Raw genomic sequence first — 26,836 nt, 5'->3', positions numbered from 1 at the left:
ACTGCGATGCTTGAAGAACAATAACACGTTTATTGAGGCACAAGTTTAATGGTTACAATTCTCACTTAGAGGCACTTTGATTGACAGTTGCAAAGCTATATTGAGGTGTTTCAAACTTTAAAATGCCACTTCTATCTCTCTTCTGCTTTAACCTGCAGTCACCCTGTGATTTACCATCACAGCCTATCTGTTCCTTATCTGGAAACAGATTACCTTTAAAATAAGTCACCAAACTTATTTTTTAAATGACTCAAATAAACTCTTGAGTCTCCCTGATCCCCTCAACTGAGAATCAGACTAATAATAATAATAATAATAATAATAATAATAATAATAATAATAATAATAATAATAATTTTATTCTTATATCCCGCCCCATCTCCCCGGAGGGACTCGGGGCGGCTTACATGGGGCCATGCCCAGACACGACAGCACAAATCAGATAAAACATTAAACCGAGCAGTAAAACTTCAACATGATTAAAAACAGTCATAAAAGTCAATATACACAATAATATTAAAATCCTGATTTGGGTCAAAAGATCCAGGCCAAGGTGCAAAGCAATATCAAGTTATCAGGGAGGGATAATTATACAGCAGGTGTAATACTTAAAGTGCTGAATGAATCCTAAAAACAATCCAAGGGTCTACTGCTTAATAGTTAAATAACATGATCCCACAAGGATCAGTCAACGAAGACCTTCTGGAATAGCCAAGTTTACAGGCTCTTCCTGAAGGAAAGTAGGATAGGGGCCTGTACCTTATCGGGGCACAGACTACTTAAAATAAGTCACCAAACTTATTTTAAAATGGACTCAAAATCAAACATTTGAGCCACCTGATCCCTTCACTGAGAATCAGTCTTCTCTGTGTCTCATAAGAACACAGACTCTGAAATCAACCTGAGAGGGGCCAGGGCCGCTTACCCGCATCTTGTTGTCGAGGAGATCGAGGACGGCGTTGTAGGGGATCCTGTCCAAGGGGAGGCTCACCAGCCAGACGTGCAGCGTCTCCAGCAGCTTCACAGTGGGATCCGGGCCGGGAAAGAGCTTCGGGCACAAAGAGGGAGAGAGAACAGGCAGAGGACATCATCCGTCATGTCGTAAAGGCCGGGTCTCCCTAACACTGGCCCTTTAAAAACACGCTAACAAAAGGGGACCCTCTTCAGCCATGGAGGACACAATCCAATCCCTCCCGACAGATGGCCATCCAGCCATAGATAAGACAGATAGGATACACTATGTTCTCTGGTATATCTATCATAGTTGGAAGGGACTCCTCAAAGGGCATCCATCCAGTCCAACCCTCTCTTCAGCCATGAAGGACACAATCCAATCCATCCCGACAGATGGCCATCCAGCCATAAACACAATAGATAGGATACACTATATTCTCTGGTATATCTATATCTATCATAGCTAGATATATTATTATTATTATTATTATTATTATTATTATTATTATTATTATTATTATTATTTTATTACATACCTCTCCCTGGGCCTTGAAGCAGGATAATCAGCTTCAAGAAATATTATTATTATTATTATTATTATTATTATTATTATTATTATTATTATTATTATATTACCCACCTCTCCTTGTGTTTTGAAGCAGGATATTCAGCTTCAAGAAATAATAATAATAATAATAATAATACTAAAAAATACATCACACAGTCCTAAATGCTTGGGAAGTGTTCGACTTGTGATTTTGTGATATGAAATCCAGCATACCTATCTTGTTTGCTGTGTCATACTATGTCGTTGTGTCAATAATAATAATAATAATAATAATATTTTATTACCCGCCTCGCCCTGTGGCTTGAAGCAGGATAATCAGCTTCAAGAAATAATAATTATTATTATCATTATTATTATTATTTTATTACTACCTCTCCCTCTGGCTTGAAGCAGGATAATCAGCTTCGAGAAATAAATAATAATAATAATAATAATAATAATAATAATAATAATAATAATTTTATTACCCACCTCTCCTTGCGGTTTGAAGCAGGATAATCAGCTTCAAGAAATAATAATAATAATAATAATAATAATAATAATAATAATAATAATAATAATAATAATAATAATAATTTGGGAAGTGTTTGACTTGTGATTTTGTGATACTTAATTATTATTATTATTATTATTTTATTATGACACAGCAAACAAGGTAGATATGCTGGATTCGTATCATAGAATATGCTATGATTCTATGATTCTATGATACGAATCCAGCATATCTACCTTGTTTGCTGTGTCATAATAAAATAATAATAATAATAATAATAATAATTTTATTACCTGCCTCTCCCTGTGGCTTGAAGCAGGATAATCAGCTTCAAGAAATTATTATTATTATTATTATTATTATTATTATTATTATTATTATTATTATTATTATTTTATTACCTGCCTCTCCCTGTGGCGTGAAGCATGATAACCAGCTTCAAGAAATGCTGCTGCTGATAATAATATTATTACTCGCCTCTCCCTGCTTCCAATCCCGTGGGATAAAGCATGTCTTTTTAAAACCCTACTGAGCCGTTTATGGGTCCGAATTGACACTTGGCTCCAATCCGCCGTATAAGAGAATAAGGAATAGAAGATTTTCCAGGGCCAAATCCGGCGAGAAACTCAGAAAAGAGAGCACTTAGGGAGGTTCTGGGTGGCAGCCGAGTCTTTGGCCAAGTGCTAAGAAGGCCCCAAAGCTGCATTAACAGCCCCGGAAACTAATCCTATAACAATAATGATAATAATAAAGAGCCCTGCCCGGGAAATGGGGCAGCAGAGAGTCCGGGCGACTTAGCGGCGGGGCCTTTAAGTGCTCTCCTTTCGGGGAAAAGCATAAGTAAGACGTCCTGTAATCTCCACTTTTCACACTCGGAGATGGACGAGCGAGACGAGCGGCAGCAAAAGGGCGTCCAAATCCCCCAAAAGCCGAGGGGACAAGAAAGAGGGGACGTCACTCCTCCGCATTTCCTCCTGGGAAGGATCTGCGGGGCTTTTACGCAGAGTTAAATTGAGCAAATAGCAAAAAAAAAACCCGGTGCTGACCTTGGCGAGGAGGGCGATGAGGCTCTTGAAGGTCCGCAGCTCGGAGCCCTCGAGGGTCTTGTGCGTGGCCAGCTCCACCCGGAGCAAGTAGTGCAGGCCCGACTCCAGGTCGGCCATGTACACCTTGGACCTGGGAGGGAAGAAGGCAAGAGAAGCGCTCGGGAAACCACGCTTACTTGACGTTTGCTTGACAACAGGGTTGTTCCTTTCGCTCTAGATAGACTTATCTATAAGTCAGTATCTCTAAGTCCAAATACCTATATCCATCTAAAATCCAAATATCTATCTATCTTTCTATCTATCTATCCATCCAAATATCTACCTACCTACCTACCTAAAAGACCAATTATCTATCTATACATCCATCCATCCATCCATCCATATAAAACTCCAAATATCTATCTATTATATACCTATCTATCTATCTATCTATCTATTTCTCTATCCATCCATCCATCCATCCATCCATATAAAAGTCCAAATATCTATCCATCTATCTATCCATCCTTCCATCTATATAAAACTCCAAATATCTATTATATACCTATCTATCTATCTATCTATCTATCTATCTATCTATCTATTTCTCTATCCATCCATCCATATAAAAGTCCAAATATCTATCTATTATATACCTATCAATCTACTATCTATTTCTCCATCCATCCATCCATCCATCCATCCATATAAAAGTCCAAATATCTATCTATTATATACCTATCTATCTACTATCTATTTCTCTATCCATCAATCCATCCATCCATCCATATAAAAGTCCAAATATCTATCCATCTATCTATCCATCCTTCCATCTATATAAAAGTCCAAATATCTATCTATTATATACCTATCTATCTATCTATCTATCTATCTATCCATCCATATAAAAGACGAAATATCTATCTATCCATCCTTCCATCTATATAAAAGTCCAAATATCTATCTATTATATACCTACCTATCTATCTATCTATCTATCTATCTATCCATCCATATAAAAGACGAAATATCTATCTATCCATCCTTCCATCTATATAAAAGTCCAAATATCTATCTATTATATACCTATCTATCTATCTATCTATCTATCTATCCATCCATCCATCCATCCATCCATCCATATAAAAGCCAAAATATCTATCTATCCATCCTTCCATCTATATAAAAGTCCAAATATCTATCTATTATATACCTATCTATCTATCTATCCATCCATCCATATAAAAGACGAAATATCTATCTATCCATCCTTCCATCTATATAAAAGTCCAAATATCTATCTATTATATACCTATCTATCTATCTATCCATCCATCCATATAAAAGACGAAATATCTATCTATCCATCCTTCCATCTATATAACAGTCCAAATATCTATCTATTATATACCTATCTATCTACTATCTATTTCTCCATCCATCCATCCATCTATATAAAAGTCCAAATATCTATCCATCTATCTATCCATCCATCTATATGTCCAAATATCTATCTGTCTGTCTGTCTGTCTGTCCGTCCGTCCGTCCGTCCGTCCATCCATCTATATGTCCAAATATCTATCCATTTATCCATCCATCCATCTATATAAAAGTCCAAATATCTATCCATCTATCTATCTATCCATCCATGTCCAAATATCTGTCTGTTTGTCCGTCCGTCCATCCATCCATCTATATGTCCAAATATCTATCCATCTATCCATCCATCCATCTATATAAAAGTCCAAATATCTATCCATCTATCTATCTATCTATCCATCCATCCATCCATCCATCCATCCATCCATCCATATATATGTCCAAATATCTATCCATCCATCCATCCATCCATCCATCTATCTATCTATCTATCTATCTATCTATCTATCTATCTATCTATCCATCCATCTATATAAAAGTCCAAATATTTATCTATTTCTCTATCCATCCATCCATCTATATAAAAGTCCAAATATCTATCTATCTATCTGACCAAATATGAATCCATCTAAAAGTCCAAATATCTCTATATTTTGGATCCATCCATCCAAAATCCAAATATCTGGATATGGATATCTATCGTCCAAATATCTACCTACCTACCTACAAGACCAACTATCCATCCATCCATTCATCCATCTAAAAGTCCAAATTATATCTATCGGTCCAAATATCTATCTATTGATCGATCGATCGATCGATTTATCTATCCAAATATCTATATATCTACCTACCTACAGAAAAGACCAAATATCTATCCATCCATCCATCCATCCATCCATCCATCCATCCAAAAGTCCAAATATCTCTATATCTTTCAATCCAAATATCTATCTATCTATCTATCTATCTATCTATCTATCTATCTATCTATCTATCTATCTATCCATCCATCCATCCATCCATCCATCCATCCATCCAAATAGCTATATATGTACCTACCTATCTACCTACAGAAAAGACCAAATATCTGTCTGTCCATCCATCCATCCATCTAAAAGTCCAAATCTCTCTATATCTGTCAGTCAAAATATCTACCTATGTATGTATCTATCTATGTATCTATCTATGTATCTATGTATCTATCTATCTAAAGTCCAGATATTTATTTATCTACAGTCCAAAAATCAATATATCTATCACTCCAAATATCTATGATCTATATATCTACAGTCTAAAAATCCTTCTATCAGTCCAAATATCTGTCTATCGGTCTATCTATTCCTCTATCAGTCCAAATATTTATCTTCTATCTACCTACTATAGCTATTTAACTATAAATTGATGTAAAAGTGCAAATATCCATCGGTCCAAATAACCCCCTCTCTCTCCAGTCCAAATAAATATATCAGTCCGAATATCTATCTACTATCTTTCTAAAAATACCAATATCTATTAGTGCTAATATCTGTGGGTTTTGGGAAATGTGGCTTGTTGTGGCTTTCTCACTTCCGGGTGTCTCGGCCCCATTCGTTCTTAACTAGGCGTGTGTAACCAGGGGACGAGTGAGGAAAGGCGCTACTCACGGGTCAAAGTCTTTCCAGTCCTTGACGCCCGCGCCGTCGCCCTCTCCGTCCCGCCCGGCCAGCGTTGGGAGCCGCGGGGGCGACCTCCGCCGGACGTCGGGGAGAGACTTTAAATAGGAAGAAAAGAAAGACCGAAGAGGCTTCAAACTGTGTAACGGAAGGACAGCGGAAAGGTTAACACAGCCTCAGCCGCAGGACCCGGGGAGAGGCATAATAATAATAATAATAATAATAATAATAATAATAGATCATATCCTCAGCTGCTGTAAGAAAATCGCACAGACAGACTACAAACAGAGGCACAACCATGTGGCCCAAATGATCCATTGGAACTTATGCCTCAAGTCCCACCTCCCAGCAGCAAACAACTGGTGGGATCACAAACCTGCAAAAATATTGGAAAATGAGCACGCAAAGATACTGTGGGACTTCCGGATCCAGACTGACAAAGTTCTGGAACACAACACACCAGACATCACAGTTGTGGAAAAGAAAAAGGTTTGGATCATTGATGTCGCTATCCCAGGTGAAAAAACAACAGGAAAAACTCATCCACTATCAGGACCTCAAGATTGAACTTCAAAGACTCTGGCAGAAACCAGTGCAGGTGGTCCCAGTGGTGATGGGCACATTGGGTGCCGTGCCAAAAGATCTCAGCCGGCATTTGGAAACGATAGACATTGACAAAATCACGATCTGCCAACTGCAAAAGGCCACCCTACTGGGATCTGCATGCATCATCCGAAAATACATCACACAGTCCTAGACACTTGGGAAGTGCTCGACTTGTGATTTTGTGATATGAAATCCAGCATGTCTATCTTGTTATTATTATTATGATTATTAAATAATCTCAATCCAATACAGTATTATAGTATTATAAACATTTATATTATTATTATTATTATTAATCTCAATCCAATACAATATTATAGTATTATAAACATTTATATTATTATTATTATTATTATTATTATTATTATTATTATTATTATTATTAAATAATCTCAATCCAATACAGTATTATAGTATTATAAATATTATTATTATTATATAACCTCAATCCAATACAGTATTATATTATTATAAATATTTATATTATGAATATTATTATTGTTATTAAATAATCTCAATCCAATACAGCAGGGGTCCTCAAACTTTTGAAGCAGAGGGCCGGTCCACAATCCTTCAGACTGTTGTGGGGCCGAATTATCATTTGAAAAAAAATACAAATTCCTATGCATTATTTATTTATTTATTTGTTTATTTACAGCATTTATATTCCGCCCTTCTCACCCCGAAGGGGACTCAGGGCGGATCACATTACACATAAAGGCAAATATTCAATGCCTTTTAACATAGAACAAAGACAAACAAACATAGGCTCCAAGGGGCCTTGAACTCATGACCTCCTGGTCAGAGTGATTCATTGCAGTTAATTGCAGCTAGCTTGCCTCCCGCCTGCGCCTGCACATGTCTTATTTGTAGTGAAACAACAACAACAACAACAACAACAACAACGAAAGAACAATACAATATTTAAAAATGAAAACAATTTTAACCGACATAAACCTATCAGGATTTCAATGGAAAGTGTGGGCCTGCTACTGGCCAATGAGATAGTCAAGTTAATTAGAATTGTTGTTGTTGTGTGCCTTCAAGTCATTTCAGACTTTGGCTGATCCTAAGTCTAAAATCAATTATTTATTTACTGCATTTATTTACTACATTTATATCCCACCCTTCTCACTCCGAAGCAGGTATATGTACATACAATATATTATATTATTAGCATAGCACAATATTAGCATTATATAATTCTATATTGAACTATATCACTATACTATTATATGTTATGTAATATATAACATATAATTAATATTATTCTATGGTATTATTATTAGTCTTATATTGTAAAACATAGTATTATTATCAATATTATATGTATATACAATATATTATATTATTAAAACTAATACAAAAATATTATATTATAAAACTGAGGGCGGGGGCCAGATAAATGACCTTGGAGGGCCGCATCTGGCCCCCGGGCCTTAGTTTGGGGACCCCTGCAATACAGTATTATAGCATTATAAACATTTATATTATAATTATTAATGTTAAAATTATTATCATTATATAATCTCAATCCAATACAGTATTATAGCTTTATAAACATTTATATTATTACTAGCTGTGCCCGGCCACGCGTTGCTGTGGCATAATATGGTGGTATGGGAAAAAAAGTATTGAGGAATTGGTGGTAGTTAAGATAAAGGGTAAAGGTTTTACCTTAAATTAAGTCCATTATAAATGGGTTATATAGTTGTGTGGAAGGGCCTTGAGTCTACACTGCCATATAATCCAGTTAAAATCAGATAATCTGTATTTTAGAGGCAGTGTGGAAGAGGCCTAAGTGAGGCCTAACTCTGCCTGTTCCCTGGGCTGAGTGGGTTGCTAGGAGACCAAGTGGGTGGAGCTTAGTCTTCTAGCTGGCAGCAATTGGATAAAAACAATTATTCCTCTCCCTCTAATTAGGACTTTATTTTTCTTTTCTTTTTGTTGTATGAACGTAGAGGCATGGATGAGGGGCTGTGCTGCCAAGTTTGGTGTTTCTGGGATGTGTAGTTTTGTAGTTTTGTCCTAGGCCAAAATTTCATTACCCTTTTATATATATAGATTATTGTTAAAACTATTATTATTATTATTATTATTATTATTATTATTATTATTATTATTATATAATCTCAATCCAATACAGTATTATATTATTATAAACATGTATATTATTATTATGAATATTATTATTATTAAATAATCTCAATCCAATACAGTTGGGAGTACTGGAAAATCTCTCAGTTGTACTTTGCCTAGAAAGCCCACATCGGTGGTGTCAAAAACCCGACCAACTTAGAAAAGATATTAGAGATAAAACTGCCAATGAGACCGGAAATATGGTTACTAGGAATAACGGAACAAAAACTAGAAAAAAATAAAGATAAATTATTATTTCTGCTAACGACAGCAGCAAGGATATGCTATGCGAGGATTTGGAAGAATCCTGAAATCCCTAAAGAAGAAGAATGGTTGAAAAAAATACAAGATATAAAAAATATGGATAGGCTTACTTTCCTTCTATCAAAAAGTAAGGGAAATCCGATAAAAGAAACAAATTGGGACAATGTAACAAAATACCTAGAAGGAAAGATAAAACAATCAAAATAAATATAAAAATAAATAAAATAGCAAGACTATAGAATAAAAATGGAAAGACAAGAGACATATATAAAAGAAAATAAATAAATAAATAAATAGATAAATAAATAAACAAAAACAAAGATAATATAAGAAGCAAAGGAAGTCAGGATAAAATGAAAACTAAGAAGGGAAATATTAAAAAACAGAAGATGAAAAAGGAAACCCCCCATCATGAATGGAAGAAAGACGGGAAGGAAGGACTCCAGAGAAACGAAATGAAACAAGGAAAAGATTGAAGAATGAAAAGGAAGGGAATCTCCAGGAAGATGCCCAGAAGTCCAATGTATTTTATATATATTCTCTATTCTCTTTTTTCTTTCTTTTTTCTTTCTTTTTTTCTTTTTTTTTCTTCTTTCTTCTTTTTCCTTTTCTATCTCACTATTAATCATGCTTATTATCTTATATCTATATTTTAATATGTAAATGGAAAATTTAATAAAGATTATTTAAAAAAAAAAAAACCCGACCAACTTGACTCATACAATGCTCAGAACGGAGCAAAACGAGAGACCGAGAGACCGCCCGGAAATGAAATGGGAGAAGCCTCGAGGCCCGAGAGGCAACAGAGCCACTTGACGCTTCCCGAAGAGCTGTCTGTCAATGCCCGGAATAGGAGAGCCGTAAACCGAGCCGGGAAGAACCCGCACCCGGCCGACACTTACACGTTCCTCAGCCCGTGGGTCCCATTGGGGCAGATGAGGTAGAGCGAAGGGAGGGAGGAGATGCCTAGTTTCTCAAGGAAGACCGGGTCCGAGTCCAGCACCCGCTTGACTGACACGTTGTCGTACGCAATGAGATCCAGCATCACCTGCCGAGAAACAGAGAAACGTGCTACATGAGAGGCGGCACCAAACACGCGGTTTTACATGTACAAAATGCAAAAGGTTGTGGGTGAACTACAACTCACATTCTCAGGTTAAACCTGAGAAACTCCATCAGGACTTAAAGTTTGTTACGTTGGGCAAGTTTGCTCTGGATGCATCATGGGTGGGATTCAGTGGGCTCTCTGGCTATAGCAGGGGTCCTCAAACTTTTTAAACCGAGGGCCGGTCCACAATCCTTCAGACCGGATTATCATTTGAAAAAGAAAAAAAAAAACAAATTCCGATGCACACTGCACATGTCTTATTTGTAGTGCAAAAACAACAACAACAACAACAAGAACAATGAAAGAACAATACAATATTTAAAAATAAAAACAATTTTAACCAACATACATTTCAGGATTTCAATGGGAAGTGTGCTCCTGCTTCTGGCCAATGAGATAGTCAAGTTAATTAGGATTGTTGTTGTTGTTGTGTGCCTTCAAGTCATTTCAGACTTTGGGTGAGCCTAAGTCTAAAATGTATTTATTATTTATTTATTTACTGCCTTTATTTACTACATTTGTATCACACCTTTCTCACCCCAAAGGGGACTCAGAGTAGCTTACAAATCAAATGAACATACAATATATTATTAGCATAGCACAATATAGGCATTACATTACTATATTGTATTATATCATTATATGGTAATATTATTAGTAATATTACATTTAATATATAATATAGAATTAATATTATATTGTATTATTAGTAGTATAACATTGTATTCCATTATAATATTATTATCAATATTATATGTATATACAATATGTTATATATTTATAAATTAATATATTCAAATTTGGTAATATCGGGTATGCACGCCAAGTTTGGCTTACAAATCAAATGAACATACAATATATTATTAGCATAGCACAATATAAGCATGAAATTACTATATTGTATTATATCATTATATGGTAATATTATTAGTAATAATATTACTAATGTTAGTAGTATAACATTGTATTCCATTATAATATTATTATCAATATTATATGTATATACAATATATTATATATTTATAAATTAATATATTCAAATTTGGAAATATCGGGTATGCACGCCAAGTTTGGCTTACAAATCAAATGAACATACAATATATTATTAGCATAGCACAATATAAGCATGAAATTACTATATTGTATTATATCATTATATGGTAATATTATTAGTAATAATATTACTAATGTTAGTAGTATAACATTGTATTCCATTATAATATTATTATCAATATTATATGTATATACAATATATTATATATTTATAAATTAATATATTCAAATTTGGAAATATCGGGTATGCACGCCAAGTTTGGCTTACAAATCAAATGAACATACAATATATTATTAGCATAGCACAATATAAGCATGAAATTACTATATTGTATTATATCATTATATGGTAATATTATTAGTAATAATATTACTAATGTTAGTAGTATAACATTGTATTCCATTATAATATTATTATCAATATTATATGTATATACAATATATTATATATTTATAAATTAATATATTCAAATTTGGAAATATCAGGTATGCACGCCAAGTTTGGCCCAGATCCAATGTTGTTTGGGTTCATAGTGCGCTCTGGATGTAGGGGAACTACAACTCCTACAAATCCTTCCAAAGACTTCCAGTATTTTTTTCTTGGTCATGGGGGTTCTGTAGCCAAGTTAGTTCCAGGTCCATCATTGGTGGAGTTCTTAGATTGCAGGTGAACTATACATCCCGATTCCTACAACTCCTATAAACAAGGTGAATTGATCTCTGTTGCTGATTCCACATGGAAAAAATGGAAAAACGACATTACCTCTCGCCCGGCGTAGGAGTTCTCGCTCTCAAAAATAATGGCGGTGTAATGCTGGATCTTCTTATCAAAAAGAGTAAACATTTCTTGTGGCCTATATTTAAAAGAAAGAGAGAGAAGGCATTGTTATAAAGGTCAAAATATAGACAGAGATCATCTGCAGATGTTGAGAAAAGACCTGGTTGAGGACTTGCAGAGGTGTAACGATAATAATAACAACATATAACATAATGTTTTGGTGCTTAATTTGTAAAATCATAACCTAATTTGATGTTTAATAGGCTTTTTCTTAATCTCTCCTTATTATCCAACATATTCGCTTATCCAATGTTCTGCCGGCCCGTTTACGTTGGATAAGCAGGACTCTACTGTAATAATAATAAAAATAAAAATAAATGTAAAAGTAACAACAACAATAGAGTAAAATAATAAATATAACACTACTACTAATAATAAAAAAAATAATAAATGTACCATATATACTTGAGTATAAGCCGACCTGACTATAAGCCCACTAGGACCCTCACCCAAGTATAAGCCAAGGAGATTTTTTTTTCAGTCCTAAAAAAGGGCTGAAAAACTAGGCTTATATTCGAGTATATACAGTACATTAAAACACATATTTTAAACCAACATAAAATACATATTTTAAAACACATTTGTATGTATGTATTTTTATCCTTTACAATTTTATCTTGTAAATCGCCTAGAGCAGGGGTCCCCAAACTTTTTAAGCAGAGGGCCGATCCACAATCCTTCAGACTGTTGAGGGGCCGAATTATCATTTGGAAAAAAAAAAAAAACGAATTCCTATGCATACTGCACATGTCTTATTTGTAGTGCCACAACAACAACAACAAAAGAACAATACAATATTTAAAAATGAAAACAATTTTAACCAACATAAACCTATTAGGATTTCAATGGAAAGTGTGGGTCTGCTACTGGCCAATGATATAGTCAAGTTAATTAAGATTGTTGTTGTGTGCATTCAAGTCATGTCAGACTTTGGCTGAGCCTAAGACTAAAATTAATTATTTATTTACTGAATTTATTTACTACATTTATATCCCACCCTTCTCACCCTGAAGGGAACTCAGAGCAGCTGTATGAACATACAATATATTATATTATTAGCATAACACAATATTAGCATTACATATTACTATATTGAACTATACCAGTATACTATTATATAATATATAATATATAACATATTATTATTATTATTATTATTATTATTATTATTATTATTATTATTATTATATGGTATTACTATTAGTATTATATTGCAACATAAGATTATTATCAATATTATATGTATATGGAATATATTATATTATTAAAACTGATATAAAAATATCTATATATATAAAAGAGTGACGGCATCAGGGCAGCGGACAAAACAACAAAACTACAGGCCCCCCAACCTCAAAATTTGACATCACAACCCATCATCCACGGCTCTAGGTTGATACAACAAAAACAAAAGAAAAATAAAGTCCTAATTAGAGGGAGAGGAATAATTGTTTTAATCCAGTTGCTGCCAGTTAGAAGGCTAAGCTCCACCCACTTGGTCTCCTAGCAATTGACCTAGCCCAGGGGACAGGCAGATTTAGGCTTCACTTAGGCCTCTTCCACAGATTATCTAATTTGCACTGGATTATACGGCAATGTAGACTCAGCTATATAACCCATTTAGAATCTTATATTATTTGCTTTGAACTGGATTATCTTGACTCCACACTGCCATATAATCCACTTCAGTGTGCATTTTATCCAGCTGTGAAGAAGGGGCCTCATAGAATCCAGTTCTAAACAGATAATATAAGATTATAAATATACAGTAGAGTCTCACTTATCCGACATAAACAGGCCGGCACCTTTAGCCTTGACCTTAACTACCACCAATTCCTCAATACTTTATTTCCCATACCACCATACTTCGCCACAGCAACGCGTGGCCGGGCACAGCTAGTTGGATTATAAAATTGAGGGCGGGGGCCAGGTAAATGACCTTGGAGGGCCGCATCCGGCCCCCGGGCCTTAGTTTGGGGACCCCTGGCCTAGAGCATCTTGGATGGAGGGCGATTAATAAGTAATTAAATGATGATGATGATGATGAACATAAAACAATAAAAACAGTATAAACAGCATAGAACAGCACAAAATATAACACATATCAAAATAAAATAAAATTTAGAAAGAAATGCATTCTCTGGATAAGCAATTGAATCCTCAAAATAAATAAGAAGCAACGGCACTCACACAATTGGTTCCAAAGAGGGACAAGCGGGTGGTTTGGCTTCCTGGGAATGATTCTGCAGGAAATCGATCATGCTCTGGCGAACCGTGGGAAGTTCCCGGTCGGAGCCTGTCCGGAAAGAGAAGAGAAAGGCATTGCCACCGGCCCCAGAATGGCATATGGACTCAAATTGATATTGTAATTTGGACAAAAAAGGGTGAGCATTAGATTCTAGTAAGTAGGGGATATAATAGTGTAACAATATATAGCCGTATATACTCGAATATAAGCCGAGGCACCTAATTTTACCACAAAAAACTGGGAAAACATTGACTCCAGTATAAGCCGAGGGTGGTAAATTTCAGAAATAAAAATAGATACCAATAAAATTATTGTACATTAATTGAGGCATCATTAGGTTAAATGTTTTTGAATATTGACATCAAGCTCACATTTAAGATAAGACTGTCCAACTCTGACGAAATCATTATTCTCATCTTCTTCAATGAAAATGTGCTTATGTATCCTTTTATTTATTTATTTATTTATTTGCTATATTTATATGCCGCCCTTCTCACCCCGAAGGGGACTCAGAGCAGCTTACAAATTAAATTTACATACAATATTACATTATTAGCATAGTACAATACTGGTAATAAATTACTATATTGTACTGTATCAATATATTGTAACATTATTAGTATAATATATAATTAATATTATTATATTGTATTATTAGTATTATACTGTATTATACTGTATTACAATATAATATTATGAATATTATATGTATATACAATATGTTATAATTATTATATATTATTGTAAATTATATAATAATAGAGTAAAATAATACATGTAATAATAATAATAAATACAGGATAATAATACATGTAATAATAAACAGAGTAGAATAATAAATTCAGTAATAATAATAGTATCGGAGTGAAATAATAAATGTATTATTAATAATAATAAAAATAGAGTAAAATAAATGTAATAGTAGCAACAATAATAGAGAAAAATAATAAATGCAATAATACCAATAATAATAGAGAAAAATAATACATGTACCATATATTCTCGAGTATAAGCTGACCCAAATATAAGCCAACCCGGACCCTCACCCAAGTATAAGCCGAGGGGGGCTTTTTCAGTCTTAAAAAAAGGGCTGAAAAGCTAGGCTTATACTCGAGTATATACAGTATATCTTATGTTTTGTTTGTTTTGGCATCTGAGGAAAAAAGCACCCACAGCCTGGGAAATCGCCTTACCGAGTTGGCTTTCTCCCGTCGTGAACTCCTTCGTAAACGCTCTAAAATACTGGGAAAAGAAAATAGGAAAGTTATGTGCTTAGAAATACCAATAAGGCTCATAAGAAAGCTGAAAACCCAGGGAAAGATATTGGAGTGAAGACATCATGAGGCCACAAATGGTCAAAAACCATATCCTTTTGCCAGGGATATTTACGGTTCAGATGGCATGCTTTGGTTTGCGAAATTCCAAATACATCGATGGTGCTCTTTATGCAGATGTTAATATATGTATACACTGGATCTGGATCCTTTGGATAATTGTGTCCCATATTTTTCCAAAAAATAAGAAAAAAATAATAATCGTTGCTCCAAAATATGCATCAGGGCTTATTTTCAGCGGATATCTTATTTCCCACCTTCTTCTTCATGTACAACAATCAACATTTATTCATTTATTTCAATAATATTATTTTATGATATTTAATGATACGTTGATATGACTTATTCATTTATTCTATTAATGCCAACAGTATTATTTTATTTATATTTAATGATACATTATTACTAATTCACTTATTCTAAGTATTAATGCAATAGTATCATTTTATTTATATTATGATATGTTACTACTTATTCATTTATTCTAAGTATTAATGCCAAGAATCGTATTTTATTTATTTAATGATACATTATTACTAATTCATTTATTCTAAGTATTAATGCAATAGTATTATTTTTATATTATGATATATTGCTACTTATTCATTTATTCTAAGTATTAATGCCAAGAATCATATTTTATTTATTTAATGATATATTATTACTAATTCATTTATTCTAAGTTTTAATGCCAATAGTATTATTTATATTTAATGATATATTATTATAAATGCATTTATTCTAAGTATTAATGCCAACAGTATTATTTTATTTATATGTAATGATATATTACTAATTCATTTATTCTAAGTTGTGATGCCAATAGTATTATTTATTTATATTTAATTATATACCGATATCATTATTATTTATAATTCAGTATGTCTATTGTGTATGTTGCCACGGATGTACGATTAGTAAAAACGCAGCCATATGGCTGATGATCTTAACTGGGGCTTATTTTGGTGGGTAGGGCTTACATATTATGAGCCTTATGTATTATGTATATTATAAGCTTACATATTATGAGCCTTATATATTATATAGTACGAGCTTATATATTGCGAGCCTTATATATTATATGTTGCAAGCCTCCTGAAAAATCATCATGCTAGGACTCATTTTCTGCTCAAGCCTTATTTTTAGAGAAATAAGTTATTAGTACAGGCCATCCCCGAGTAACAAGCATTCGACAATAGGAAGTGAGAGAAATCTAGCCCTCGGAAGGAAAATTCACTCCTAAAAGAGTTAAGATCCTGGGGAAAAGAGGTCTCCACTGAAGCTTTATCTCCAATCCTTGTTCCCACAACAAGCCACATGTCATGATCTCCAATCTTTGACATCTCCAGTGGGCTGACAAAGAACAGATGCCAGCCATAAAACAGGCCAGCCATAAAACCTCAATTACCCTCTGGTATGTGAGAGCCCCTATATAAATGGGCCAAAGAGAAGGTTCTGGTATTCTGTACAAATTGTTGGGTTCTCTTCTCCCAGTTGTGCTGTGGGTCAGTCTTCCACCAGAAAAAGCACCAAGACACATGCTGGTAGATTCCAACAGGTTTTATTGTACAGAATACCAGAACCTTCTCTTTGGCCCATTTATATAGGGTCTCTCATACCAGAGGGTAATTGAGGTTTTATGGCTGGCCCGTTTTATGGCTTGCATCTGTTCTTTGTCAGCCGACCGGAGATGTCAAAGATTGGAGATCATGACATCACGTTTTCCAAAAGCCGACATCTCGGTGTTTATTAGTCGCTTACCCTGAAAGTGGGGTAATACTGGATCCCATACTCTTTGCACGTCTCGTAGTTCGCCTCATCCCCGCAGTCCAGGACTCCGATCCGGATGGCGGATTCCCATTCTGAAAGGGAAACAGGGCGAGACCTTATTACAGCAGACTTCGGGGAGACCTTCTGAAACTACAACTCCCAGGATGCCGTGGACTAGACTGAATTGGTTGAGACTCGATGAGAAATTCATTGGAAAACTATCACAAAAATGTGCTATAGCAGGATTTTCCTCCTGCAAAAAACAAAGTTTTTACAGTGTAATAAACTTTTTTTTCATGTTTTCATGATTGAACTAATTAGAAAACAACATTTATCACCCAGGAAAAATAATGTTGCATAGTGGAATGGATCGAAACATGGCTGCCTCCTCTTTTATGTTGTGGTGTTGTTTCCTGGGGGAGTTCCTTTTCTTTTACACACCCCACACACGGAACAAAGCCTTTGTCTTGAGTCGGACCTTCTTTTGTTCCAAAGCGATCTCCTTTGCTTCAATGGTGTCTGTCATTCATTGTCTTCGGAAAACTCATGGGTCATGAATGAGGCCTATTGTGCGTCCCCAAACGTGGGCCCATCTGCTCCCAGTTACCACTGACTGCAGCAATGCCGGACATCTGGGGCAGGCTTTTATTGGTATCGGGAGCTCTCCTTTTTCTTCCCAAGAAAGCAAGAAGTTAATGTAACTTAAAGACTTTGTTCCAATTGGAAGCACGCCTTGGCCCCGATTTCCTCTCTGGTTGAAGTTTGACAAGGTCTTGATCCTTCGCCGCTTCTCCCAATGACAACTCCCAGCAACTTCAAAGAGACGCCAAACTGCCTTCATTACACAATGCTGAACCTACAACCTACAGAAACAGTGCACGATTTGCATCTTCCATGAGGCAGGATTAAATCAGAGGAACAAAGGATGAGTCCTGCAAAACCAGATGGGTTGGTCCTTTAAACACACCACTCTGCCCAGTTCTTTCCATGCAAAAGAATGGCGAGAAAATACTTCTGGAACATGGCCACACAGCCCGAAAAACACACAGCAACCCAATGGCGAGAAAGTTTCCACTACTGTAAGACTGAAAGTCTCCAATGTTAGCGTCGAAATTCGTCTTTAAAATCCGATAAGAATGAGAAAAAAACATGGGATAAGCAGTAGTTGGAATTTTTGCCATATCCAATGTCTTGAGCAAGTCCACGATGTTATGTAGTTTAATACACAATATTTTCAGGAATTTCATGCCAAATAAAACCAACAAACAATCCAATCAAAATACTGATTAAAATACACAAATGAAATAAAAAAATAAAACAACCTTGGCTAGAGCATATTATTGATCAAGCCTCATTAATATATATACAGTTACAGTCTGTATAAAAATATAAAAGTGTAAGAGTGTGGCTTTTACCTTAATACCTTAAAACTACTAATAATACCTTAATAATAATAATACCTTATTATACCACCATGTCTCCTGTATCAATTTAACGATATAATAATATATAATAATATTATACTATAGTAATATTATAATATATTGTATATACATGTAATATTAATAATAGTATTATAATGTAATACAATGTAATAATAATTATCATTCACTATTATAATTGTATATTTATATTACATGCAATATTACTAATAATACTGCAATATAGTCATGTAATATAATATATTGTATGTATATATACTTGTAAACCGCCCTGAGTCCCCTTTGGGGTGAGAAGAGTGGGACATAAATGTCGCTAATAATAATAATAATAATAATAATAATAATGATTCCTTAATAATAACACCTTAATAACATCTTAATAACAGATTAATACTACAGTAGTCTCACTTATCCAATGTTCTGGATTATCCAATGCATTTTTCTAGTCGATGTTTTCAATAAATCGTGATATTTTGATACCTTAAAACTGTACCTTAAAACTACTAATAATACCTTAATAATAATAATAATACCTTAATTATTATGATTCCTTAATAATACCTTAATAACATCATCATAATAACAGATTAATACTACTAATAATTAATTATTAATAATAATTGTTATGATTCCTTAATAATACCTTGACAGCATCTTAATAACAGATTAATACTACTAATAATTCCTTAATAATTATTATTATTATGATTCCTTAATAATAACACCTTGATAACATCTTAATAACAGATTAATAATACTAATAATTCCTTAATAATAATAATTATGATTCCTTAATAATAACACCTTGATAACATCTTAATAACAGATTAATACTACTAATAATTCCTTAATAATAATAATTAATTGATTCCGTAATAATAACACCTTGATGACATCTTAATAACAGATTAATACTACTAATAATTCCTTAATAATAATAATTAATTATGATTCCTTAATAATAACACCTTGATAACATCTTAATAACAGATTAATACTACTAATAATTCCTTAATAATATAATTAATTATGATTCCTTAATAATAACACCTTGATGACATCTTAATAACAGATTAATACTACTAATAATTCCTTAATAATAATAATTAATTGATTCCTTAATAACACCTTGATGACATCTTAATAACAGATTAATACTACTAATAATTCCTTAATAATAATAATAATGATTCCTTAATAATAACACCTTGATGACATCTTAATAACAGATTAATACTACTAATAATTCCTTAATAATAATAATTAATTGATTCCTTAATAATAACACCTTGATGACATCTTAATAACAGATTAATACTACTAATAACTCCTTAATAATAATAATTAATTGATTCCTTAATAATAACACCTTGATGACATCTTAATAACAGATTAATACTACTAATAATTCCTTATTAATAATAATAATTCCTTAATCATAAGAAGCCCCCTCCTGCTCACCGTGGACGTCTGCGGCGAGGGCCTTCCAGGCGGGGGCGAAGGCCACGCAGTGTCCGCAGGAGGAGGAGTAGAACTGCACCACCCAGGCCCAGGCCGCGTCCCGCAGCGCCTCTCGCACCGTCGCGCCCTCCAGCACCCACACCGGGTCCACGCCGCCCTGGTACAGGCCCGGCCCGCCCGCCACCGACGCCCACAGCCCCCACAGCCCCGCCACCAGGCACCAGCAACGCCCGCCGGGCTCCATCACAGCCTACTAGGCCTTCCCTAGCAACGCGCCGCCGGCCTTGGAGACGGGCCTCGGATCTGGGACCCTTTTCCGCCCTAAGCCCCGCCCATACAGCTGTTCGCCCAATCCGCTACCGAGGGAGAGAGTAGGGCGGGACGTTGTGCGAGGAACCCCGCCCACTCCCAGCACACCATTATGGCCCGGCCCACTTCTGTCAATAAAGCGAGTAGGAAAAGGGGCGTGGCGCTCCGTAGATGGCCCCGCCCACATCTAAACACACGGCAAAGAGGCGTGGCTATGCATTTCCCCCGCCCACTTCTGACAATAAAGCGACATAAAAAGAGGGCGTGGCGCTCCGCTGCTGGCCCCGCCCACATCTAAATACACGACAAGCACTTCCCCCGCCCATTTCTGACAAGCGACTTGGGAAAGGGGGCGTGGCGCTCCGCTGCTGGCCCCGCCCACATCTAAACACACGACAAAGAGGCGGGGCTATGCGCTTCCCCGCCCACTTCTGACAATAAAGCGACTTGGAAAAGGGGGCGTGGCGCTCCGCTGCTGGCCCCGCCCACATCTAAACACACGACAAAGAGGCAGGGCTATGCGCTTCCCCGCCCATTTCTGACAATAAAGCGACTTGGGAAAGGGGGCGTGGCGCTCCGCTGCTGGCCCCGCCCACATCTAAACACACGACAAAAGAGGCGGGGCTATGCGCTTCCCCGCCCACTTCTGACAATAAAGCGACTTGGAAAAGGGGGCGTGCCACTCCGCAGCTGGCTCCGCCCACATCTAAAACACACGGCGTGGCTATGCACTTGCCCCGCCCACTACTGGCACTTTGAGGTAGGACAGAGGGCGTGGCGTTCCGCAACTGGCCCCGCCCATTCCTAGCATGCCACATCGAGGTCGAACGAAGGGGGCGTGGCTACAAGACATGTCCCACCCACTTTTGGCACTTAAGCGAGTAAAGACGAAGGGGCGTGACATTTCGCAGCTGGCCCCGCCCACTTCTAACACCACAGCGAGGGCGAATGAAGGAGGCGTGGCTATAAGATTGGCTCCACCCACTTTTGGCACTCAAAGTAAAGATTGAGAGGCGTGGCGTTTCACATCTGGCTCCGCCTACTTTTAATAGAACCGCGAGGACGAACATAGGGGGCGTGGCTATGTCGTTGGCCCCGCCCATGTCCTTATTTGTCCATTCCAGAGCGAAAGCGACTGAGAAGGCGGATTTTGCCGCCTTTTTCCCCTTCTCATGCCCCGCCCCTCGCTGTTCACCCAATCCGCCGTCGAGGACGGTAGAAGGGCGGGGCTTCCTTAATCTAGCCACGCCCTCTTTCTTATTCTCCTCAGAGTGTCCTGCAATTTTAAATTTCTTCCATGAAAATTGTTTAAAAATTCATATTTTGAGGAGGAAAGTCATATAAATGAAGGAAGAGAGGCATAAAAACGGAGTAGATTGAGGAGTAGATTATTCCATTCAGCGGCAGATTAACAGTAATTTACTATTATTTAAATATTATTTAAATAATTTAAATATTATTACTTAAACCAAATTAAGGACTATTTATCCCTCCATTTTTGAGGGCTGGGTTCAAATATAGTATATAGTAATATAATATATTGTATATAATATAATATTGATAATATTATAATGTAGTAGAATATATTATTATATAAACCAAATTCAGGACTATTTATCACTCCAATTTTGAGGGCTGGATTCAAGTATAGTATATAATAATATGATATATTGTATATACATATACTATTGATAATATTATAATGTAGTAGAATATATTATTATATAAACCAAATTCAGGACTATTTATCACTCCATTTTTGAGGGCTGGATTCAAATATAGTATATAATAATATAATATATTGTATATACATATAATATTGATATGATTATAATGTAGTAGAATATATTATTATATAAACCAAATTCAGGACTATTTATCCCTCCATTTTTGAGGGCTGGGTTCAAATATATAATAATATAATATATTGTATATACATATAATATTGATAATATTATAATGTAGTACAATATTATACAAATAATATAATATAATAATATATATTGTATATTACATGTAATATTACTAATAATATTACAGTGTGGTGGTATATTTATTTTATTTTTATTTATTAGCAACCTTTATATTTCGTCCTCACCCTGAAGGGGACTCAAGGAGTCAATAATATATTATTGAGTATTATATTATTATATTATTGAGTATAATAATATATTATGGAGTATTATACTCAATACTCAATAATATATTATTGAGTATAAGGACTCAATAATTATATTATTAAGGACTCAATAATATAATATATTATTAACATAGCTCAATATAAGCATTATATATTACTATATTGTACTATAACAGCATATTGTAATATTATTAGTAATATTACATGTAATATAAATATACAATTATAATAGTTCCATATACAGTAGAGTCTCGCTTATCCAAGCTTCACTTATCCAATATTCTGTATTATCCAAGGCAGTCAATGTTTTTGTAGTAAATGTTGCAATGTTTTGGTGCGAAATTCATAAATACAGTAATTACTACATAACATTACTGTGTATTGAACTGCTTTTTCTGTCAATTTGTTGTAAAACATGATGTTTTGGTGCTTAATTTGTGAAATCATAACCTAATTTTATGTTTAATAGGCTTTTTTCTTAATCCCTCCTTATTATCCAACATTTTCGCTTATCCAAGGTTCTGCTGGCCCGTTTATGTTGGATAAGTGAGACTCTACTGTAGTTCAGTATAGTAATATATAATGCTAATATTTTCCTATACTAATAATATAATATATTGTGATTAGATAGACATAGATACGAGAGTGATATGATGGATATAACGTATAGAGATGAGAGATAAATACAATAGATAGATGATTAGAGATTAGATACATACATATACAAGCTACCAGCAGCTACTGGTAAATTTCAATAAAAAATTACATTAATTGAGGCACCAGCAAGTTAAATATTTTTGAATATTTACCGTATTTCAAAGAAAAACAGTAAACTACCTCTGTAAGTGGAAAAGTAGGTTCAACAAAAAATATGGTACAGTAGAGTCTCACTTATCCAAGCTAAATGGGCCGGCAGAATGTTGGATAAGCAAATATCTTGGATAATAAGGAGGGATTAAGGAAAAGCCTATTAAACATCAAATTAGGTTATGATTTTACAAATTAAGACCAAAACATCGTGTTATACAACAAATTTGATAGAAAAAGTAGTTCAATACGCAGTAATGTTATGTTGTAATTACTGTATTTACGAATTTAGCACCAAAATATCACGATATATTGAAAACATTGACTACAAAAATGGCTTGGATAATCCAGAAGCTTGGATAAGCGAGGCTTGGATAAGTGAGACTCTACTGTATCAACAATAACTTAGCAACAACAACAACAGAACTTCATTTGTACCCCACCCTATCTCCCCATGGAGACTCAGGCCAGCTTCCAACATAGTGACAAGCAACATTCAATGCCTATATAAACAATTCAGAGTTAGATATAGATCTATAATTATATATATTAATTTCACATATGCATTTTCCTCTGAAATGTTTGCAAATCCTCTATATATGTACATTTCCCTCCTGCATCTTTCTAGAAATCTATGTGTGCATGTGTGTGTGTGACCGTGTGCATTTCCCCTGTAGTATTTCCAAGCCCTATATATCTATATCAGGGGTCCCCAAACTTTTTAAGCAGAGGGCCGGTCCACAATCCTTCAGACTGTGGAGGGGCCGAATTATCATTTGAAAAAAAAAAAAACACAAACAAATTCCTATGCACACTGCACATGTCTTATTTGTAGTCCAACAACAACAACAACAACGAAAGAACAATACAATATTTAAAAATGAAAACAATTGTAACCAACATAAACCTATTAGGATTTCAGTGGAAAGTGTGGGCCTGCTACTGGCCAATGAGATAGTCAAGTTAATTAGGGTTGTTGTTGTTGTTGTGTGCCTTCAAGTCATGTCAGACTTTGGCCGAGCTTAAGTCTAAAATTAATTATTTATTTACTGCATTTATTTATTACATTTATATCCCACCCTTCTCACCCTGAAGGAAACTCAGAGCAGCTGCATATACATACAATATATTATATTATTAGCATAACACAATATTAGCATTATATATTACTATATTGAACTATACCATATTATATAATATGTAATATATAGCATATAATTAATATTATTATATGGTATTACTATTAGTATTATATTGTATAACATAATATTATTATTAATATTATATGTATATACAATAAATTATATTATTAAAACTGATATAAAATATTATATTATAAAACTGAGGGCGGGGGCCAGGTAAATGACCTTGGAGGGCCGCATCCGGCCCCCGGGCCTTAGTTTGGGGACCCCTGATCTATATTCATATATCTCTAGCAAGACATCTCTCTATATAAATACAGTAGAGTCTCACTTATCCAACATAAAGTCCTAATTAGAGAGAGAGGAATAATTGCTTTTATCCAATTGCTACCAGTTAGAAGGCTAAGCTCCTCCAACTTGGTCTCCTAGCAACCCAATAAAAAATAATTAAAAACACTAAAAAATAATTTAAAACACTAAAAAATTAATACAATAAAATACTATAATAACAGAAAATAACTAAAAATAATACAAGAAAATAATAAAATATAATAAAAAGATAACTTACAATAAAATTTATAAAAAAAATACAAATAACGTCAAATAAAACTTACACAATTTTTAACCAATACCACCACCACTTTGCCACAGCAACGCGTGGCCGGGCACAGCTAGTGTGTGTGTGTGTGTGTGTGTGTGTGTGTGTGTATATATATAATTGTGGCTCTTTTAATTTTTTTTTGTAGCTGCTTTTTAAGCATCGCCTCACGTCGGAGTGAAAAAGATGGATGGCGGCGAAATTAAATGCAGAGTTTAACTGAGAAATAATCATTTCCGATGAAAGCTAATGACTTCTCTGGAGGCCGCCGACCGAGATTTATTGACCCAAGAGGTTAATATCGATCAAAGCCGCAGCAAAAGAAAATATGAGGCCTTGGAAGGGAGGATCATTTCGATATTGAGGCCTTGCCACTGACAGAGCAGAGCCGTATATCTGGACATTAAACGCAGAAGGTATTGAATAATGTGTCGACTGTCTTCCATTCCCACAGGTTTTATGTCTCTCTTTCATTTTATTATAGCAATGTCCTTGTTTTGGGTGCGTCCACACTTGGAATTAATGCAGTTTGACGTCACTTTAACTGCCCTGGGTCGATGCCATGGAACCCTGGGAGTTGTAGATGCGTAAGGTTTTGAGGCAACCAAATGTGGTGCGAAACTGCATTACTTTTACAGTGTAGACGTACCTTTAATGGCAGCTTTGGGCTTCTATTCTGAAAAAATGTGGGGTATAAATTAATAATAAAAATGTTAAATAATAATAATAATAATAATAATAATAATAATAATAATAATAATTGGGTGTGTTTCCAATGGCCACTCTGGGTGTCTGTCCTGAGAAAAGTTGGGGTAATAATAATAATAATAATAATGTTACATAACAACAATAACAACTCAAATGGGTGTTTTTCCAATGGCTGCTTTGGGTCTCTGTCCTGAGAAAAGTTGGGGTAATAATAATAATATTATATAATAATAATAATAGTAACAACAATAGTAACAACAACAACTCAAATGGGTGTTTTTCCAATGGCTGCTTTGGGCCTCTGTCCTGAGAAAAGTTGGGGTACTAATAATAATATTATATAATAATAATAATAATAATAATAATAATAATAATAACAACAACAACAACAGCTCAAATGGGTGTTTTTCTAATGGCTGCTTTGGGTCTCTGTCCTGAGGAAAATTGGGGTAATAATAATAATTATAATAATAATAATAACAGCAACAACTCAAATGGGTGTGTTTCCAATGGTTGCTTTGGGCCTCTGTCCTGAGAAATGTTGGGGTAATAATAATAATATTATATAATAATAATAATAATAATAATAATAATAATAACAGCAACAACTCAAATTGGTGTTTTTCCAGTGGCTGCTTTGGGTCTCTGTCCTGAGAAAAGTTGGGGTACTAATAATAATATTAATAGTTACATGGTGATGATGATGATGATGTCACATAAGAAGAAGAAGAACAACAACAACAACAACAATGTTACTTGATGATGATGACGATGATGGTAGTAGTAGTTACTTG

General features: G+C 34.8%; 1 protein-coding gene and 1 long non-coding RNA gene across 2 annotated transcripts in view; one reads left to right on the top strand and one right to left on the bottom strand.

Annotated features, from left to right (window-relative positions):
- The window catches only part of qsox2 (quiescin sulfhydryl oxidase 2), a 28,775-nt gene extending 8,080 nt beyond the window's left edge, over positions 1–20,695 (bottom strand). The window contains exons 1-9 of the mRNA XM_062959570.1: positions 20,339–20,695; positions 17,427–17,527; positions 15,525–15,573; positions 14,274–14,379; positions 12,009–12,099; positions 9,987–10,132; positions 6,067–6,213; positions 3,062–3,191; positions 926–1,048 (exon numbers count right to left, since the gene is read on the bottom strand). Coding sequence (XP_062815640.1) covers positions 926–1,048; positions 3,062–3,191; positions 6,067–6,213; positions 9,987–10,132; positions 12,009–12,099; positions 14,274–14,379; positions 15,525–15,573; positions 17,427–17,527; positions 20,339–20,582 — 1,137 coding nt within the window. The 5' untranslated portion in view covers positions 20,583–20,695. The remainder of the gene's footprint in view (positions 1–925; positions 1,049–3,061; positions 3,192–6,066; positions 6,214–9,986; positions 10,133–12,008; positions 12,100–14,273; positions 14,380–15,524; positions 15,574–17,426; positions 17,528–20,338) is intronic.
- The window catches only part of LOC134293099 (uncharacterized), a 124,440-nt gene extending 97,629 nt beyond the window's left edge, over positions 1–26,811 (top strand). The window contains exon 4 of the long non-coding RNA XR_010000135.1: positions 25,483–26,811. This is a non-coding gene — a long non-coding RNA (uncharacterized LOC134293099). The remainder of the gene's footprint in view (positions 1–25,482) is intronic.
- The last annotated feature ends 25 nt before the right edge of the window (positions 26,812–26,836 follow it).

Source organism: Anolis carolinensis, unplaced genomic scaffold, assembly GCF_035594765.1.
Source record: "Anolis carolinensis isolate JA03-04 unplaced genomic scaffold, rAnoCar3.1.pri scaffold_7, whole genome shotgun sequence".
Taxonomy (NCBI): Eukaryota; Metazoa; Chordata; class Lepidosauria; order Squamata; family Dactyloidae; genus Anolis; species Anolis carolinensis.
This window is presented reverse-complemented; position numbering and strand designations above follow the sequence as displayed.